The sequence below is a fragment of the Oncorhynchus keta genome, chromosome 13, assembly GCF_023373465.1.
Source record: "Oncorhynchus keta strain PuntledgeMale-10-30-2019 chromosome 13, Oket_V2, whole genome shotgun sequence".
Classification (NCBI taxonomy): Eukaryota; Metazoa; Chordata; class Actinopteri; order Salmoniformes; family Salmonidae; genus Oncorhynchus; species Oncorhynchus keta.
In genome coordinates this window covers 21,240,740-21,261,255 of record NC_068433.1, presented here as the reverse complement: position 1 = coordinate 21,261,255, position 20,516 = coordinate 21,240,740, and the positions used below count along the sequence as shown (strand labels likewise).

At 46.1% G+C, this 20,516-nt stretch overlaps 1 protein-coding gene and 1 non-coding gene across 2 annotated transcripts in view; both read left to right on the top strand.

Moving 5' to 3' along the window:
• The first annotated feature begins 4,353 nt into the window (after window positions 1–4,353).
• Window positions 4,354–4,427, top strand: trnar-ucu (transfer RNA arginine (anticodon UCU)). The gene has a single exon. It is a non-coding gene; the product is annotated as a tRNA-Arg (tRNA).
• Window positions 4,428–5,618: 1,191 nt separating this feature from the next.
• The window catches only part of LOC118392716 (kin of IRRE-like protein 1), a 41,047-nt gene continuing 26,149 nt past the window's right edge, over window positions 5,619–20,516 (top strand). The window contains exon 1 of the mRNA XM_052459686.1: window positions 5,619–5,945. Coding sequence (XP_052315646.1) covers window positions 5,900–5,945 — 46 coding nt within the window. The 5' untranslated portion in view covers window positions 5,619–5,899. The remainder of the gene's footprint in view (window positions 5,946–20,516) is intronic.

Sequence of the window (20,516 nt, the reverse complement as noted above, 5' to 3'; positions counted from 1 at the left end):
ATTTGTGGATGAGTGTTCATATTAAACAAGATAGAAATTGTGAAGAGATTCTTCTGTTGGCAGATTTTTCTGTTGTTATGTGACCCTTAGTTTTATCTGACTTGTGGCCTGACCAAGAAAAACTTGGCCCTATTTAAAAGCTATAACTATGGCCCAGGGTTTTTCCAGATTAAGTCGTGTGTGAAATATTAAGGACTATAACTGTGACAACAGCTATACAATGTCAGTCCTCTCATTTCTGATGTTTCAGGTACAATGGTGAATCATTTGAGTACTGTGAGTAAGGTATCAATATGCAGTGAGCACCTGTATAGCGCCAGTCAAAGGACAGGATGCCACCTGAAAAAAAAGACTTCTGAAAACCACCTTAGTGGTGGGTCCTAAAGACCATAGTAGGAATTGAACTCTGACCAGGAGGACAGTTATGTTTGAACCCTTGGCCTACAATGGTCGCGCCCTGAGGAAATCAAATTAACATAATACAAACGTTTCATGGGCTGCTTCTCAATTCACCGCCTCCACCGATCTCGCCCGTCCACATCTGCAGTGAAAGGTGGCAGATCTAGAGCGGTGTTTGTCAGACAATGAGACATCCCGAAATCCGGTCTTCTCACAAAAATGTACGTAGAGTCCAAACAGTTTGGCCTAGCAACTATTACCACTCTATCTTACTACATTTGCACACACTGTATATAGATTTTTCAATTGTGTTATTGACTGTACATTTGTTTATCCCATGTGTAACTCTGTGTTGTTGTTTGTGTCGCACTGCTTTGCTTTATCTTGGCCTGGTCGCAGTTGTAAATGAGAACTTGTAATCAAATGGCCTACCGGGTTAAATAAAGGTGAAATAAAAAATTATTGAAAGCTGAGACTCTCACATAAACGATGAGACTCTCATGAACACAAGCCTCACAAGACTCTTCTAAAGGTACCCAGTACCAGTTGTAAAAAATGATGGAAGCATATATAGAGATAGTTTAGTGCCTGAAAGGGGTGCGTCACTTGAGTGGGTTGAGTCTCTGACGTGATCTTCCTGTCTGGGATGGCGCCCCCCTCGGGTTTTTGCCGTGGGGGAAATCTTCATGGGCTATACTCAGCCTTGTCTCAGGGTAGTAAGTTGGTGGTTGAAGATATCCCTCTAGTGGTGTGGGGCTGTGCTTTGGCAAAGTGGGTGGGGTTATATCCTGCCTGGTTGGCCCTGTCCGGGGGTATAGTCGGACAGGGCCACAGTGTCTCCCGACCCCTCCTGTCTCAGCCTCCAGTAATTATGCTGCAATAGTTTGTGTCGGGGGGCTAGGGTCAGTCTGTTATATCTGGAGTATTTCTCCTGTCTTGTCCTGTGTGAATTTAAGTATGCCTCTAATTCTCTCTCTCTTTCTCTCTTTCTCTTTCTCTCTTTCTCTTTTTAATTATCTTCTCTCGGAGGACCTGAGCCCTAGGGCCAGTCTGGACCATATCACCTCCACCCTACCTGACACCCTAGACCCACTCCAATTTGCTTACCGCCCAAATAGGTCCACAGACGATGCAATCTCAACCACACTGCACACTGCCCTAACCCACCTGGACAAGAGGAATACCTATGTGAGAATGCTGTTCATCGACTACAGCTCGGCATTCAACACCATAGTACCCTCCAAGCTCGTCATCAAGCTCGAGACCCTGGGTCTCGACCCCGCCCTGTGCAACTGGGTACTGGACTTCCTGACGGGCCGCCCCCAGGTGGTGAGGGTAGGCAACAACATCTCCTCCCCGCTGATCCTCAACACGGGGCCCCACAAGGGTGCGTTCTGAGCCCTCTCCTGTACTCCCTGTTCACCCACGACTGCGTGGCCACGCACGCCTCCAACTCAATCATCAAGTTTGCGGACGACACAACAGTGGTAGGCTTGATTACCAACAACGACGAGACGGCCTACAGGGAGGAGGTGAGGGCCCTCGGAGTGTGGTGTCAGGAAAATAACCTCACACTCAACGTCAACAAAACTAAGGAGATGATTGTGGACTTCAGGAAACAGCAGAGGGAACACCCCCCTATCCACATCGATGGAACAGTAGTGGAGAGGGTAGCAAGTTTTAAGTTCCTCGGCATACACATCACAGACCAACTGAATTGGTCCACTCACACTGACAGCGTCGTGAAGAAGGCGCAGCAGCGCCTCTTCAACCTCAGGAGGCTGAAGAAATTCGGCTTGTCACCAAAAGCACTCACAAACTTCTACAGATGCACAATCGAGAGCATCCTGGCGGGCTGTATCACCGCCTGGTACGGCAACTGCTCCGCCCTCAACCGTAAGGCTCTCCAGAGGGTAGTGAGGTCTGCACAACGCATCACCGGGGCAAACTACCTGCCCTCCAGGACACCTACACCACCCGATGTTACAGGAAGGCCATAAAGATCATCAAGGACATCAACCACCCGAACCACTGCCTGTTCACCCCGCTATCATCCAGAAGGCGAGGTCAGTACAGGTGCATCAAAGCTGGGACCGAGAGACTGAAAAACAGCTTCTATCTCAAGGCTATCAGACTGTTAAACAGCCACCACTAACATTGAGTGGCTGCTGCCAACACACTGTCATTGACACTGACCCAACTCCAGCCACTTTAATAATGGGAATTGATGGGAAATGATGTAAATATATCACTAGCCACTTTAAACAATGCTACCTTATATAATGTTACTTACCCTACATTATTCATCTCATATGCATACGTATATACTGTACTCTACATCATCGACTGCATCCTTATGTAATACATGTATCACTAGCCACTTTAACTATGCCACTTTGTTTACTTTGTCTACATACTCATCTCATATGTATATACTGTACTTGATACCATCTACTGTATGCTGCTCTGTACCATCACTCATTCATATATCCTTATGTACATATTCCTTATCCCCTTACACTGTGTATAAGACAGTAGTTTTGGAATTGTTAGTTAGATTACTTGTTGGTTATCACTGCATTGTCGGAACTAGAAGCACAAGCATTTCGCTACACTCGCATTAACATCTGCAAACCATGTGTATGTGACAAATAAAATTTGATTTGATTTGGTTTGATTTAATATCTGGAGTATTTCTCCCGTCTTATCTGGTGTCCTGTGTGAATTTAAGTATGCTCCCTCTAATTCTCTCTTTCTCTTCTCTTGGAGGACTTGATCTCTAGGACCATGCCTCAGGACTACCTGGCCTGATGACTCCTTGCTGTCCCCAGTCCACCTGGTTGTGCAGCTGCTCCAGTTTCAACTGTTCTGCCTTTGACTATGGAACCCTGACCTGTTCACCGGACCTGCTGTTTTCAACTCTCTCTCTCTCTACCGTACCTGCGGTCTCTAACTCTGAATGATTTTCTATGAAAAGCCAACTGACATTTACTCCTAAGGTGCTGACCTGTACAACCTCTACAACCACTATGATTATTATTATTTGACTCTGCTCGTCATCTATGAACGTTTGAACATCTTGTCCATGTACTGTTATAATCTCCACCTGGTACAGCCAGAAGAGGACTTGCCACCCCCTCAGTGCCTGGTTCCTCTCTAGGTTTCTTCCTAGGTTCCTAATCTTCAGAAGAAACTTCCTTTAATTTTTTTGGTTTTACTATCTATTGTTCCATGTTGTGAATCTGTTTTTCAATGCATTTCTATTGGCTGACAGCAGTAAAGCTAAATTCAATCATACCTGATACAACGTTGTCAATCATCCTAATCTATCCAGTATGGAACCTTATGAAAAAGGAATGTCCAATGGGGATGTTATGATGCAACAGCGGTGCAATGTAGCTGGGGCTACTTAATATTCTGGTACAGACGCTGAGTGCTGTCGATGCTGTCTGTCCACTTGTGCATTCATTTCCACCCATCCGTGCATGGTGTGATGGTTGATAAAAATGTGAACAAATTACGCTAAAATAATGAGAAAGTAACAGTAGTTTACAGACAGTTTACTTGATTGAGCGTGTTTTATTCTGTGCGGATTCACCAAAATAATAAAATCCCTCAGTTAGTATACAGAAAAGGAGGATGATGTAACGACGCAAGCTATATCTACTATTCTACACAATTATTTGGCTATTGTCTTTCAAGCTCCTTATTGCATAACGCTTTGTATTAAAGCCTAAATTAAATACATGTTCACCACATCGCCATTTTGGCTCTGGAGAGAGGCTCGAGCGTGCGAATTGCATTGAAGAGACCGCGTACAGCGCCCTCTACCGGCCTTTTTCTTAGAGCCAAAATGTCCAAGAAGAGTGGTCCTGATGCTGCAGGGATGCTGAAAGCGTCGACATAGCAGGATGTGAGTATCTAAACCGTGCCGGAATCATGTTTATTGGCGCAGTCTCTGTGGCGCAATGGAATAGCGCGCTGGACTTCTAATCCAGAGGCTCCGGGTTCGAGTCCCGGCAGAGATGGGTCACCTCTGGGTGCCACATGGCAGACCTGCGGATTTTTTATTACAGAAAATGTATGATGTAATTAATACTGTCCGATAATAAATAAACTGCAGGCACCTTTTCATTCAATGCATCCTTCTAAATGTTCTAAATATAATACTGCACTTCACTACATCTCTACACCCCATGTAGGCTATACTTGTATTTATCACATAGCCTAACCATAATAATAATTGATATCAAATAAACAATGATACATTTAAAAATATATATATTTACCTGATAGAATAGCATATTCGACCACTTATTGAGCATTACAATATCAAGGTAATTATAAAACAGAAATTCTTGCTAGACCTTAATTATAACAACAATTCAGGCTAGGCTACTATAGACAGATTTATTTCACCGCACAAACAATACCATTCCAATATAGTTTTTCTCAAGTAGATCCTCTGAGTAATGGTAGAAAATGAATCACTTATTTAGTAAAAAATACATCAATGCCAGTCCAGTGAATTAGATATACATGCAATAACGGTCCAACAGCAGAACAATTTAATGATGACAATACCTGGAATCCTAATTAGAGTGGCTATATGTTTCAGTGAATACATTTGTGTAACTTAATGTGTTGTTTCTACGAGGTGCATCCGTGTGTAGGCATTTTAATAGTGTTTCCAGTTGTTTGGGAGTAATTATTGAGTCAGTGCACTTGAGGGCGCTCCAACGCCGCGTTGTAGCCTGGGCTGAAGCAAAGCCGAGCGAGATGAATATGAGAGCAGCCTAATACAGGCGCAATGGGGACATTGAAAACGACATGTATGTAGCTGGCTATAATAGGCTATATAGCCTCTACTTCATCATTACTTTGAGAGAAAGGAGGAGACAGACGCTGCCACTTCTGGGGCAGAACTTGGTTTTGCCATGCAGAATGTTTGCAGAAGGATTTGCTGGCAGAATGATTCAACTAAATCAGCACTCCATTACCATGACATGTAATTAGATCTGTGACCTATTACTCAATCTCTCTTAAATAGACAAACACAGAGATAATGGCAAAAAAACAACAAACATTATGGACAAATTCGTCTAGTTTTTCTCTGGTGACAAAGACATGAAAATATAATAGAGGTATCACTACCATCTACTGCGAGATTCAGACTAGAAAGAGGAGGGGTGTGTGCTGTGGTGCTGACGTACGTGAGAGGAGAGAGCGAGAGAGAAAGGACTGCGCCGCTAATGAGAAAACGGACCGTCGCCGAGCACGCAAGAGCAGACAGCAAAAAGGAGATAGGGGGAAAAAACGAAGAAATGATCTAAACCGTAAAAAAAAAGATTAGAAAGGGGCGGTGGATAACGACGAAATCGTCACATATATTCACTGGAAGGATTACAATTGCCCGATAGTGGTGAATAAAATCCAACGGGGTTTTTTGATGCTGTCCTCACGGAGAATTGAGCTAACGGGCTTGCTGGTCTTCTGAACGATGCATAGGCTTCTGCTCCTGAGTTTGGCGTTGAGTTTTCACCGTGGTAAGATAAGGGTTACCTTCCCTAATAAACGAGACAATGTTTCATGTTGTCGAACAATACCGAGGCTTGTTAAACTTGATGAGGGGGAAAGTTGCTCTAGATTCGTTTCAGTTATGTGCTTGTGTGTGCGCGCGCGCGTGTGTGTGTGTGTGTGTATGTGAGAGAGCGATAGAAGTAGATGCTCCTCTTTTCTGCGTATATGGCCTCGAGTTTGTCATATGCGGGGCAGTGTGAATGGTAGGCTATTCCACAGTGTGTGCGTGTGTGTTTGTGTGTGTGTGCGTGTGTGGTTCTAACATGATCATGGCCTGATTGGTGCGAAAATCTAGTATCTACCATATGACCTTAATCCTGTGCATACAGTAACCTATTGCCTTTTTCAAATATGATGTTAGGCAGAAATGACGTGTTCGAATGACAGTGCGCGTCTAAAATGATTTACCAAAGGTGCTTGATATTGTAATTTGGGAACTTGTGTCAATCATTCAAACGTTGCTTGCCATTTTTTTTATTGGTGCCTGAGATAGAAATGTAGCCTAATAACACGCACGCACACATACACACACACCAAGGCCATTGTAGACAGTCTCCAGCTTGCCATGCGTGGCTGCCGCTGTATCCTGCTCTGCTCGTGCGCGCGACACAACGATTGGAATGGGGACTTTTTTTCGCCATGTATTTCATTTCGAATCGAGGTATGGCCAGCATAGCTTCACGTATAATACCCATCATGCCATCTAGATTACATATCTTTAATACATGCGCATTGACAGGTATAACAGCTATTGTTATAACGTAGTTGCTAGGAGACATGTGCTCAAGGTGGACGTGATTTCTTGGACTACCTGTTCGATTACAGCATCTTCCTTGTGCTCGCGCACGGCACAAGGCAACCCTCCCTTTTCATTGTCTACCTTGTTGTGCGTGACAGTCAGAGAGTGCGTGTACTGTGAATGTGCGGGCACGCGCAGGTACTGACCAGCCTAGCACTTTATCGTAGGTAAGGGGCGTGTTTGAAAGGTCTATATAGGATGATGTCATCCATGTAGCCTGTGTCTCTTTTTAGATCACTATAGGCTAGCGCAACTCTTTTGTCCTTCACTCAACATCCATACACAATATTAGTATACTAGTATAACTATACACAGAATGCTAAATGTTAGTATTGTATCACCTTTTCACTGCCTAATCCTGTAAAACAACTGACAGATGGCCTATAGTGTGGCAGCTATAAACAGTAATCGTTATGAATGGTCATTACACACTACAAAACATATTAATACATCTTATTCACATGGATCGAAGCTGAAGCATGCATGTACTCACTCACTCACTCACTCACTCACTCACTCACTCACTCACTCACTCACTCACTCACTCACTCACTCACACACACACACACACACACACACACACACACACACACTAAATACAATGTAACCCCTTCAACCCAAATCAACATGCAAATTCTTGTTGTTTTTCTGCAGGGAGCCCTCCTCGGCTCCCTGACAGCAGTTTTCTCTCTCATAAATCCATCAGTGCACATGAGTGGTTCTGCTACAAAACACACACACACACACACACACACACACACACACACACACACACACACACACACACACACACACACACACACACACACACACACACACACACACACACACACACACACACACACACACACACACACACACACACACATGTTAGTTACGTGGCTGTAAACTATGTGTCACACTATGTGCTCATTATGGCAATGGTACAATGTCACAATTTTATCATTCATGTGTAGGCTATACTCTTACAACTGCCTGTCCAAAACACTGCTCTCAAAACACTTGAAGATCAAAACTATTCTACATTTCTAGTTTTCTTAACAGGCATTTCATATGGTATGAAATGTAAATGTATGTCCTGCAAAGACTCTTTATAATCCATGAAATTGCAATTGTTTTTCGTAGCCTACACTTGGTAAATTTGCGACACTGCAACTTGGTGTTGCTAATGTACCTACCTAGACTGCTATAACAAAGGCCTCAGTGCAGGTGCAACATTTGTCAGCCTCTGTCCTTAATGAACAATGTCACAACTACTTCATGTATACACTAGACTGGCATTGTTTTGTCGTTTCTGAATTTCAGATATTTAAGTATCACCAACTGCTGTCCACACATAGGAAACCGAGATGAATACCGCATTGAATGGATAAGATAGTAAAGGTGAATATGGATAATATGGTCTGAAAGGGAATGATGAGGTTATGTACCCCAATTTATCGGATAGGTGGAGGGAGGATGAGGTCATGATTAACGTTTTGCAGAAAATGGGTGTATCAGAAACAAGGGAGGGTTTTGTCAGACACACACACACACATTCATATATTCACGCACACACACACACACACACACACACACACACACACACACACACACACACACACACACACACACACACACACACACACACACACACACACACACACACACACACACACACACACACACACACACACACACACACACACACACACACACACACTACCGACCAAGCAACCCAACCCAGTCTCATGAGCTACATATTCTGTTTCAACGTTTTTTTGTGTAAATATTGCTAAAAAACATTGAAATGGAACATGTAGCTCATGAGACTGTGTAGTTTAAGTCACATGTGGGTCTATTCATAATGTGGATGTAACAATGAGATATACTCACAATTCCATAATGTAATCAAACAATATTTAGCATTTTCTTCACATTAGTTATGGCTATGCTACAGTGTGACGTTCAATGTCAACACAATGTGACTTGACGCTTTAAAACTAATTTTGACACATAATGTAATGAACACGAGGGGAGACAGAGAGCTGGATTCAAGCACAGGGTGGTGCTTATTGCAAAGGACCACAGGAGGAGGCAGGTAGCTGGGTCCAGGGGCAGGCAGAAGGTCATACACAGGGGGTCAAAAAGGGCAACAGTACAGGCAGGGAAAAGGCTAGTAACATAGTCCGGGAGATCAGGCAATAGGTAGGTAATGGGAAATCCGATAGAGAATAGGCAAAAGGCGTCATTAGTGATGGGGTGCAAAGAACTGAACTAAATAGTGTGTGATAATGACCTCCAGGTGTGTGAACGGGTGATCAGAATTCAGGTGATTAGGATCTGGAGAGTGAGCTGCGTTAAGGGGATCTAGGTGTTTGAGAGTGTGAGCTGGAACGTGGGGTGGAAAGTGAGCTGCGTTCAGGGGATTTATGTGTTTGAGGGTGTTTGAGGGTGTGAGTTGGAAGCAGACATACTACTACCTAGTAGTAGGGCTGTCCTATTGTTTATTGTAAAGGTACAAAAACAGACAATGAAACTTGCTAGAAAACTACAAATTAGATTACGCCTATTGAGGCTCATTGTTTATCATGTATAATATACTAATCTATAAAATAATCTAAATTTATGTGTGTAATAAATTAAACATATTAAATTATAGCATTATGTAGCAACTCAAGATGACAGCAAGCCGTCCGGGCCTATAGCAGTTGACGTTAAAGACCCTACTAAAGCTGTTTGACTGGCCTAACCAATGGAGCTTTTAAAACCACAAAGCGAGAGAGAAAGGGAGAGAGAGAGAGAGAGTGAAAGAGGGCGAGAGAAAGAGAGAGAGAGAGGAATAGAAGAGAGAAAGAGACACATCTGACTGTGCCTCTTTGCCATGTTTTCTAACTGTGTGTGTCTACATTTTGCCGAGAGACAATTTGGGGGTCGGGGGAGGGGTGGTAAAAAGTTGTGTTTGGGGGGTTCTGGTGTGGCGATAGTGGGGAAGGTGGTCTGGTGGGCAGGTGGGTGAAGTCGAGGGGGCCCAGATCAAGACCGATTAGAGTTTTTATTCGGAGGGTGGTTGTAGTGGGGGATGAAAAGAAAGAAAGCGAGGGAGAGAGAGAGAGAGAGAGAGAGAGAGAGAGAGAGAGAGAGAGAGAGAGAGAGAGAGAGAGAGAGAGAGAGAGGCAGGAATAGGGAGGGAGAGGGAGGGGTTGGGGGCCAGGGGAGAGAAAGGGACGATTACTCAAGCCTGACTGGCTGCTCTGTAGGGACAGTTGGCCACACACACACACACACACACACACACACACACACACACACACACACACACACACACACACACACACACACACACACACACACACACACACACACACACACACACACACACACACTCATTGACATAGAATATGGAAGAGAGAGTTCAAAGTGCTACTCTCAAATCAGAATTCTTTAACCCACATCTGAGGCCTCTCTCTCCTTCCCTGAGCTCTGGGCCTTAGAAGATGCCTCTGCACATGCCTTGGCTTAGACTAGAATTAATTGGCATTAATCACTGTTGAAACTTCTCTTCTTCTCCCTTTTTTTTCAGTTTGATTTTTTACCCTCCCTCAGTTTTTCTCTTTCCCTTCTCTCTGTCCGTCCATTTATCCTCCTTCTTTCTGCTAGCTAAGCTCAATTCTCCCCCCTCTCTCTCTCTAATAAGTTCCAGATGTGGTTATTGCATTCCTTTAGTCAGTGGAAAGGAGAGGAGAAAAAAGGAGAGGGGGAGGGGTCAGAAGAAGAAGCACATGAATTAAAAGAGCACATGATGAAGGAAGAGTGCAGCCACCCTGTACACACACACACAGACCTGCAACCACATACATATACACACACACACACACACACACACACACACACACACACACACACACACACACACACACACACACACACACACACACACACACACACACACACACACACACACACACACACACATACACACACGCACGCACGCACGCACACACACACACACACGAGATGGGATTCACTGCTGTCATTGGACTGTGTTTTTCTCCCTCAAAAGTTTTGGGACATTCCCCCTCCCCCTCTTCGCCCACTGTCCCCTTCTCCTCCACCATCCTTCCCTCCATCCCCTATCCCTCTATTCCACCCTCCTCCCCCTGTAGGAATGTGGCCGCCGGGTGATGATGTCATTTGATTTCTCGCTCTCTGAGTTTCTCCTCGAGAAGGGTAGGGAGATTTGTGTCGCTCCATCCGTCTCTCTCTCTCTACGATAACAACATTATAGCTAGCCATCTAACTACAGTTATGTGCCTGGTCTACACTGCAAGCCATACAGCCATTTAGCCCGCAGTAAAAATGGGAACATATTTAGTTAACGGTTCAACTGTCCTAATCGTTAAAGAAAAGAAAATGTTGGTTGGAAGGATATGGCTACATGCAGCTCATTCACATCAATTCCATAAGGAGAGAGTTGTGTAAGTTGAGCCCTTTTTAATTTACATTCAGCATTACTCCGTCAAGGGAAACACCGTATTCTTTCCAACAAAGACATCTACATATATTTCAGGATGTTGTGTGTCCCTGTAAATAATCAGTATTCACGTGAACATTACAGCTTTGAAAATATAGCTTGTCCTCCCCAAAAAGTGGTCTCTTTGTACGTTGAGCCGGCGTGACAGGGTAAATTAAGCAGCCGACCATTTGTTTTCCTGTATCTGACTGAAATATTACCACCACCTTTTTAAAACCATGTTTATCTTCACTTCCCAAACACAGTTCAAAACAGTCACAGTCGCTTACTTGGAAATCACTCTGGTGAATTATCGATTCATAACGATATTGATTTTGCTAGCTAATTCAGAGTACGAAACAAAATATCCCTTGATCGAGGACCTATGTTACCACAAAACTCCACTTTGATAATTCTGTATAGCGTAGCCCTTGATCAGGGTTCGATGCGGCCTGACATTGTTAGTCCGTGGTGGTCACCCTTGGTTACCTTTCAAGTATTCTTTGTCGTTCATTTGCATGCTCATTTCAGAAAGGACGGGCTGGGTTATCTTGAAGAGAGGAGTTGTGAAAAGCCCAGCATATTCATGTCGTCTCATAACGTGTCAGACACTTTGACCAGGAATTATCATATCACCCTGCACTGCTCCAAGGGGTTGTCATGGCCACTGTGTGTCTATCATTGTGTCAGTGGTCCTCACTGGCTGTAGCCATGGTAACGATGTCTGTAAAGGTGGTTCAATACAAATAAAGCACTTGAGATGTGAAATATGGGAGATTAGCCTGAGAGAAGAGGACAAAGAGAAAACGACACATACACACAGAGCGACAAACGGACAGACAGACAGACAGAGAGAGAGAGAGAGAGAGAGAGAGAGAGAGAGAGAGAGAGAGAGAGAGAGTATAAATGATTCTCTTCCCTTCATTTCCAAATAAATATGTTCCTATAGCAACCCCTTTACCAGGGGCTTTAATGATAGAGGGAGTGAGAAATAAAGAGCGGGAACAAGGAAAATAAATAAGAGCAGAGAGGTGGAGAGGCAGAGACGGAACATGTAAAGAGATAGAGGTGGAGCAATGGGAGGGAGGGCATGATTATTTCTGAGTATGTGCCACGGACAGACAAAGGAAAGAAAGGAATGGAACCGGGGGGTACATGGTGACAAAGGGACAGGGAAAGAGAGGGAAGGAACCGGGGGTACACGGGGACAAAGAGAAAGAGAGAGGGAATGAACCGGGGGTACATGGTGACAAAGAGAAAGAGAGAGGGAAGGAACCGAGGGTACATGGTGACAAAGAGAAAGAGAGAGGGAAGGAACCGGGGTACATGGTGACAAAGAGAAAGAGAGAGGGAATGAACCGGGGTACATGGTGACAAAGAGAAAGAGAGAGGGAAGGAACCGAGGGTACATGACAAAGAGAAAGAGAGAGGGAAGGAACCGGGGTACATGGTGACAAAGAGAAAGAGAGAGGGAAGGAACCGAGGGTACATGGTGACAAAGAGAAAGAGAGAAAGGAACCGGGGTACATGGTGACAAAGAGAAAGAGAAAGAGGGGAAGGAACCGGGGGTACATGGTGACAAAGAGAAAGAGAGAGGGAATGAACCGGGGTACGGTGACAAAGAGAAAGAGAGGGGAAGGAACCGAGGGTACATGGTGACAAAGAGAAAGAGAGAGGGAAGGAACCGGGGTACATGGTGACAAAGAGAAAGAGAAAGAGGGGAAGGAACCGGGTGACAAAGAGAAAGAGAGGGGAATGAACACATGGTGACAAAGAGAAAGAGAGGGGAAGGAACCGAGGGTACATGGTGACAAAGAGAAAGAAGGGTACATGGTGACAAAGAGAAAGAGGAGGGAGGAACCGAGGGTACATGGGGACAAAGAGAAAGAGAGAGGGAACCGGGGTACATGGTGACAAAGAGAAAGAGAGGGGAAGGAACCGAGGGTACATGGTGACAAAGAGAAAGAGAGAGGGAAGGAACCGAGGGTACATGGTGACAAAGAGAAAGAGAGAGGGAAGGAACCGAGGGTACATGGGGACAAAGAGAAAGAGAGGGAATGAACCGGGGTACATGGTGACAAAGGGTACATGGTGACAAAGAGAAAGAGAGAGGGAAGGAACCGAGGGTACATGGTGACAAAGAGAAAGAGAGAGGGAAGGAACCGAGGGTACATGGTGACAAAGAGAAAGAGAGGAACCGAGGGGGACAAAGAGAACCGAGGGGAATGAACCGGGGTACATGGTGACAAAGAGAAAGAGAGAGGGAAGGAACCGAGGGGTGACAAAGAGAAAGAGAGAGGGAAGGAACCGAGGGTACATGGTGACAAAGAGAAAGAGAGAGGGAAGGAACCGAGGGTACATGGGGACAAAGAGAAAGAGAGAGGGGAATGAACCGGGGTACATGGTGACAAAGAGAAAGAGAGAGGGAAGGAACCGAGGGGTGACAAAGAGAAAGAGAGAGGAAGGAACCGAGGGTGGAGGACAAAGAGGAAGGAACCGAGGGTACATGGGGACAAAGAGAAAGAGAGAGGGAATGAACCGGGGGTACATGGTGACAAAGAGAAAGAGAGAGGGAAGGAACCGAGGGTACATGGTGACAAAGAGAAAGAGAGAGGGAAGGAACCGGGGGTACATGGTGACAAAGAGAAAGAGAAAGAGAGGGAAGGAACCGGGGGTACATGGTGACAAAGAGAAAGAGAAAGAGAGGGAAGGAACCGGGGTACATGGTGACAAAGAGAAAGAGAAAGAGAGGGAAGGAACCGGGGTGACAAAGAGAAAGGTGACAAAGAGAAAGAGAAAGGAACCGGGGGTAGGTGACAAAGAGAAAGAGAGAGGGAAGGAACCGGGGTACATGGTGACAAAGAGAAAGAGAAAGAGAGGGAAGGAACCGGGTGACAAAGAGAAAGAGAGAGGGAAGGAACCGGGGTGGTGACAAAGAGAAAGAGAGAGGGAAGAACCAGGGGTACATGGTGACAAAGAGAAAGAGAAAGGAACCGGGGGTACATGGTGACAAAGAGAAAGAGAGAGGGAAGGAACCGGGGTACATGGTGACAAAGAGAAAGAGAAAGAGAGGGAAGGAACCGGGGTACATGGGACAAAGAGAAAGAGAGGGAAGGAACCGGGAGTACATGGTGACAAAGAGAAAGAGAGAGAACCGGGTGACAAAGGAACCGGGGGTACATGGTGACAAAGAGAAAGAGAGAGGGGAAGGAACCAAAGAGGGAGGGAAGGAACCGGGGTACATGGTGACAAAGAGAAAGAGAAAGAGAGGGAAGGAACCGGGGTAGGGGACAAAGAGAAAGAGAGGGAAGGAACCGGGGTACATGGTGACAAAGAGAAAGAGAGAGAGGAAGGAACCGGGGTACATGGTGACAAAGAGAAAGAGAGAGGGAAGGAACCGGGGTACATGGGACAAAGAGAAAGAGAGGGAAGGAACCGGGGTACATGGTGACAAAGAGAAAGAGAGGGGAAGGAAACGGGGGTACATGGTGAAAAAGAGAAAGAGAAAGAAAGGGAAGGAACCGGGGTACATGGTGACAAAGAGAAAGAGAGAGGGAAGAAACCGAATGGTGACAAAGAGAAAGAGAGAGGGAATGAACCGGGGTACATGGTGACAAAGAGAAAGAGAGAGGGAAGGAACCGGGGGTACATGGGGACAAAGAGAAAGAGAGAGGGAAATGAACCGGGGTACATGGTGACAAAGAGAAAGAGAGAGGGAAGGAACCGAGGGTACATGGTGACAAAGAGAAAGAGAGAGGGAAGGAACCGAGGGTACATGGTGACAAAGAGAAAGAGAGAGGGAAGGAACGGGGTACATGGTGACAAAGAGAAAGAGAGAGGGAAGAAACCGGGGTGGGGACAAAGAGAAAGAGAGAGGGAATGAACCGGGGGTACATGGTGACAAAGAGAAAGAGAGAGGGAAGGAACCGAGGGTACATGGTGACAAAGAGAAAGAGAGAGGGAAGGAACCGAGGGTACATGGTGACAAAGAGAAAGAGAGAGGGAAGGAACCGAGGGTACATGGGGACAAAGAGAAAGAGAGAGGGAAGGAACCGGGGGTACATGGTGACAAAGAGAAAGAGAGAGGGAAGGAACCGAGGGTACATGGTGACAAAGAGAAAGAGAGAGGGAAGGAACCGAGGGTACATGGTGACAAAGAGAAAGAGAGAGGGAAGGAACCGAGGGTACATGGGGACAAAGAGAAAGAGAGAGGGAATGAACCGGGGGTACATGGTGACAAAGAGAAAGAGAGAGGGAAGGAACCGAAATGATGACAAAGAGAAAGAGAGAGGGAAGGAACCGGGGTACATGGTGACAAAGAGAAAGAGAAAGAGAGGGAAGGAACCGGGGGTACATGGTGACAAAGAGAAAGAGAAAGAGAGGGAAGGAACCGGGGGTACATGGTGACAAAGAGAAAGAGAAAGAGAGGGAAGGAACCGGGGGTACATGGTGACAAAGAGAAAGAGAAAGAGAGGGAAGGAACCGGGGGTACATGGTGACAAAGAGAAAGAGAGAGGGAAGGAACCGGGGGGTGACAAAGAGAAAGAGAGAGGGAAGGAACCGGGGTGGTGACAAAGAGAAAGAGAAAGAGGGGAAGGAACCGGGGTACATGGTGACAAAGAGAAAGAAGAGGGAAGGAACCGGGGTACATGGTGACAAAGAGAAAGAGAGAGGGAAGGAACCAGGGGTACATGGTGACAAAGAGAAAGAGAGAGGGAAGGAACCGGGGGTACATGGTGACAAAGAGAAAGAGAGAGGGAAGGAACCGGGGTACATGGTGACAAAGAGAAAGAGAGAGAGGGAAGGAACCGGGGTACATGGTGACAAAGAGAAAGAGAGGGAAGGAACCGGGAGTACATGGAACCGGGGTGACAAAGAGAAAGAGAGGGGAAGGAACCGAGGGTACATGGTGACAAAGAGAAAGAGAAAGAGAGGGAAGGAACCGGGGTACATGGGGACAAAGAGAAAGAGAGGGAAGGAACCGGGGGTACATGGTGACAAAGAGAAAGAGAAAGAGAGGGAAGGAACCGGGGTACATGGGGACAAAGAGAAAGAGAGGGAAGGAACCGGGGTACATGGTGACAAAGAGAAAGAGAAAGAGAGGGAAGGAACCGGGGTACATGGTGACAAAGAGAAAGAGAGAGGGAAGGAACCGGGGGTACATGGTGACAAAGAGAAAGAGAGGGAAGGAACCGGGGGTACATGGTGACAAAGAGAAAGAGAGAGGGAAGGAAACGGGGGTACATGGTGAAAAAGAGAAAGAGAAAGAAAGGGAAGGGAAGGAAAAGAGAAAGAGAGAGGAAGAAACCGGGGGGTGACAAAGAGAAAGAGAAAGAGGGAAGGAACCGAGGGTGGTGACAAAGAGAAAGAGAGAGGGAAGGAACCGGGGTACATGGTGACAAAGAGAAAGAGAGAGGGAAGGAACCGGGGTACATGGGGACAAAGAGAAAGAGAGGGAAGGAACCGGGGTACATGGTGACAAAGAGAAAGAAAGAGAGGGAAGGAACCGAGGGTACATGGTGACAAAGAGAAAGAGAGGGAAGGAACCGGGGTACATGGTGACAAAGAGAAAGAGAGGGAAGGAACCGGGGGTACATGGTGACAAAGAGAAAGAGAGAGGGAAGGAACCGGGGGTACATGGTGACAAAGAGAAAGAGAGGGAAGGAACCGGGGGTACATGGTGACAAAGAGAAAGAGAAAGAGAGGGAAGGAACCGGGGGTACATGGTGACAAAGAGAAAGAGAGAGGGAAGGAACCGGGGGTACATGGTGACAAAGAGAAAGAGAGGGAAGGAACCGGGGGTACATGGTGACAAAGAGAAAGAGAGGGAAGGAACCGGGGGTACATGGTGACAAAGAGAAAGAGAGAGGGAAGGAACTGGGGGTACATGGTGACAAAGAGAAAGAGAAAGAGAGGGAAGGAACTGGGGGTACATGGTGACAAAGAGAAAGAGAGAGGGAAGGAACCGGGGGTACATGGTGACAAAGAGAAAGAGAGAGGGAAGGAACCGGGGGTACATGGTGACAAAGTGAAAGAGAAAGAGAGGGAAGGAACTGGGGGTACATGGTGACAAAGAGAAAGAGAAAGAGAGGGAAGGAACCGGGGGTACATGGTGACAAAGTGAAAGAGAAAGAGAGGGAAGGAACCGGGTGTACATGGTGACAAAGAGAAAGAGAAAGAGAGGGAAGGAACCGGGAGTACATGGTGACAAAGAGAAAGAGAAAGAGAGGGAAGGAACTGGGGGTACATGGTGACAAAGAGAAAGAGAGAGGGAAGGAACCGGGGGTACATGGTGACAAAGAGAAAGAGAAAGAGAGGGAAGGAACCGGGGGTACATGGTGACAAAGAGAAAGAGAGGGAAGGAACCGGGGGTACATGGTGATAAAGAGAAAGAGAAAGAGAGGGGTCTAGGACTATTGTCAAGGGGAGGATAGAGAGGGAAGATGACAGAGGAGGGGAAAAATGTGCTCTGCAGCAGACAAAGAAAGGAGCCTCCCCTCTTTCTCTTTCTCCTTTTCTTCCCCCTGTTCCTTCTCCACCTCTTGCCAGTCACCTTCATTTGTTGACTGACATGATGGCAACATGGTCCCTTTTTCTCTCCCTCTATCTTTATGCTATATAACAGTATTGCCATGGTGAGGTAGGTTATACCCAGTCTAGTCTACCATACCGCCATGCGGTTATTGTCAGTTAGACTCAGGTGGTGTCGGGCAGCAACAGTGGCACTCCTGACTTTGTCATTGTGCCCTTACCCGTAAACCGATCCTCATCATCATCCTCATCGTCATCACAGTTTTGTCATCCGTCCATCTCCTTGTTTTGCCATTTCGGTATTTCAGATATTTAAGTATCACCAACCGCCGTCCACACATAGGAAACAGAGACGACATACCGTATTGAATGGATAAGATAGTAAAAGTGAATATGGATAATATGGCCTGAAAGGGAATAGAGAGAGCGGTGCGCTGGACAATTAACTGGATAGGTGGAGGGAGGATGAGGTCATGATTAACGTTTTGCAGAAAATGGTTGTATCAGAAACAAGGGAGGTTTTCGACAGACACACACACACACACACACACACACCCTCATGCATGCACACACACACACACATACACAAAAACACTTTTTTGGGGGGGCAGTTACTTTAGACGTCAGCTGTTGCCATGGTGACGCAAGTCTGTGATCCAACGACAGAGCAGGATTGGCTAAACTGGAGAGAGGAAGAGGGGCAGAGGGACTGAGAGGGAGAGAGGGACTGGGAGGGAAAGAGGAACTGAGAGGGAGAGCGGGACTGAGAGGGAGAGCGGGACTGAGAGGGAGAGTGGGACTGAGAGGGAGAGTGGGACTGAGAGGGAGAGCGGGACTGAGAGGGAGAGTGGGACTGGGAGGGAGAGCGGGACTGAGAGGGAGAGAGGGACTGGGAGGGAAAGCGGGACTGAGAGGGAGAGAGGGAGGAATACAGGGATAGATAGGCAGATAGAGATCATTAGATTGATTGACAGATCCATACAAATGTGATTTTATCAAACGTTATTGCTTGAACAGGATTAATAGCATGGCACTCAATTCATTCAGGCACATCAGACAAAGCCCTGACGTCATGGCATCATGTTGTAGCCTTTTGTTTGCTTGGGAGACAGGAAAACTTTGAATTCAAAAATTGATTTTCAGGTTGATCGCGTACGCGTGGGGAGATAGGTAGGGGCAGAACATCCTATCTAGGAATTAAAGGCGCATGTATTCTGTCTTGATGTCGTTCTTATTAGCACCGGGGCTGGGATTAGGCCTATTGTGATAGAAGACAAAGCATCACATTTCACACAGAGCGAAAGCAAATCTGTAGCATGTTATGTTGTTGTTAAGATTATGGGATTGTGAGACACAAAAGGTGTTAATTGTAGGTCTCCGTGACTGTGTGGTCAGGCTTTGGTGTGTCAAGTGTGGCTATGTTGACAACAGGGCTTGCTTTACCTCAGTGTCTGTGTGGATAAGAGTTTGGTGACCGCGATGTCTCTATCCGGCCACATCATCACCAGCCAATGTGGTCAATGTTTTGTTTGACCGTGTTTGTGTTGATGGGTGTGTCCTATTTCTGTGTGGTCAATGGTAAGGGGTTGACTGTGTGTGTGTCTGGGAAGACATGGTGTAGGATGTTGTCATATGTCTGTGTGGCAAAGGTTTAGTCATGTATGTATGTGCGCGTGTGTGCGTCTTTGTGTGTGTGTTTCATTAGGGCTCTGTGTGTGTGTGTGTGTGTGTGTGTGTGTGTGTGTGTGTGTGTGTGTGTGTGTGTGTGTGTGTGTGTGTGTGTGTGTGTGTGTGTGTGTGTGTGTGTGTGTGTGTGTGTGTGTGTGTGTGTGTGTGCGCGCGCGCGCACACGGTCAGGGTACTTTGTGACCATGTCTTTGTGCGGTCAGGGTACTCGGAGTCTCTCGATGGCATCTGGGGATCACTGACTCAAGGAAATCAGGACACTCTAAATTTGTCACTGCAGCATAACCCACATAATAAAAGAATACATGAGCTTCCTCTCTCTCTCTCTCTCTCTCTCTCTCTCTCTCTCTCTCTCTCTCTCTCTCTCTTCTGTCTTTTCTTTCTTCCCATCTGCCTCTCTCTCTACTCTCTTTGTATAGCTTTTTCACGTGTTCTCTCCTGCTCAGACACTCACATATTGAAGAATGATATGAGCAAGTAGTATGGAAATACACAAAGAAGAGGCCTACAAAAAGACCATACAGATTTGGGCGAGGATCTGTATTTTTTTTGTGTACCCCTAATGTAAGCATTACCTGGGAAGCTGCTGAGTGCTCTCCTTGTCAAGCTATTGAAAAAGCCTGACATCCCCGTTGTCCCAGTGTGCAGTCTGCATTCCCACTGTGGATCTTGTTTGTGGTTTTAAATGACCGTGAGAAATGACCGGGAGTGATGCCTTGCCTGCTCTGATGCTGTTTAGTCCATAGTTGTTGTTGGAGCATAGCATTACGGCCTCATCTCAGTGGTCAGAGGAGGCTAACAGATTAGATAGCGTATCTAGCGAGCTACGTTGATTTAATCTGACTGGGTAGGAGTCCTAATTTAGAAGTTTTCGTGGTCATCGCACAGCTTATGTTTGGACTAATGGTGGATCACGTTGATATTGTCACTTTGGGAGCGGTCTTTTCTTTATCGTGGTGTGCCACAAGGCTCAATTCTAGGACCACTGATTTTTTCTATTTTCTGTGATTGACTTGTAGTAGGCCTATG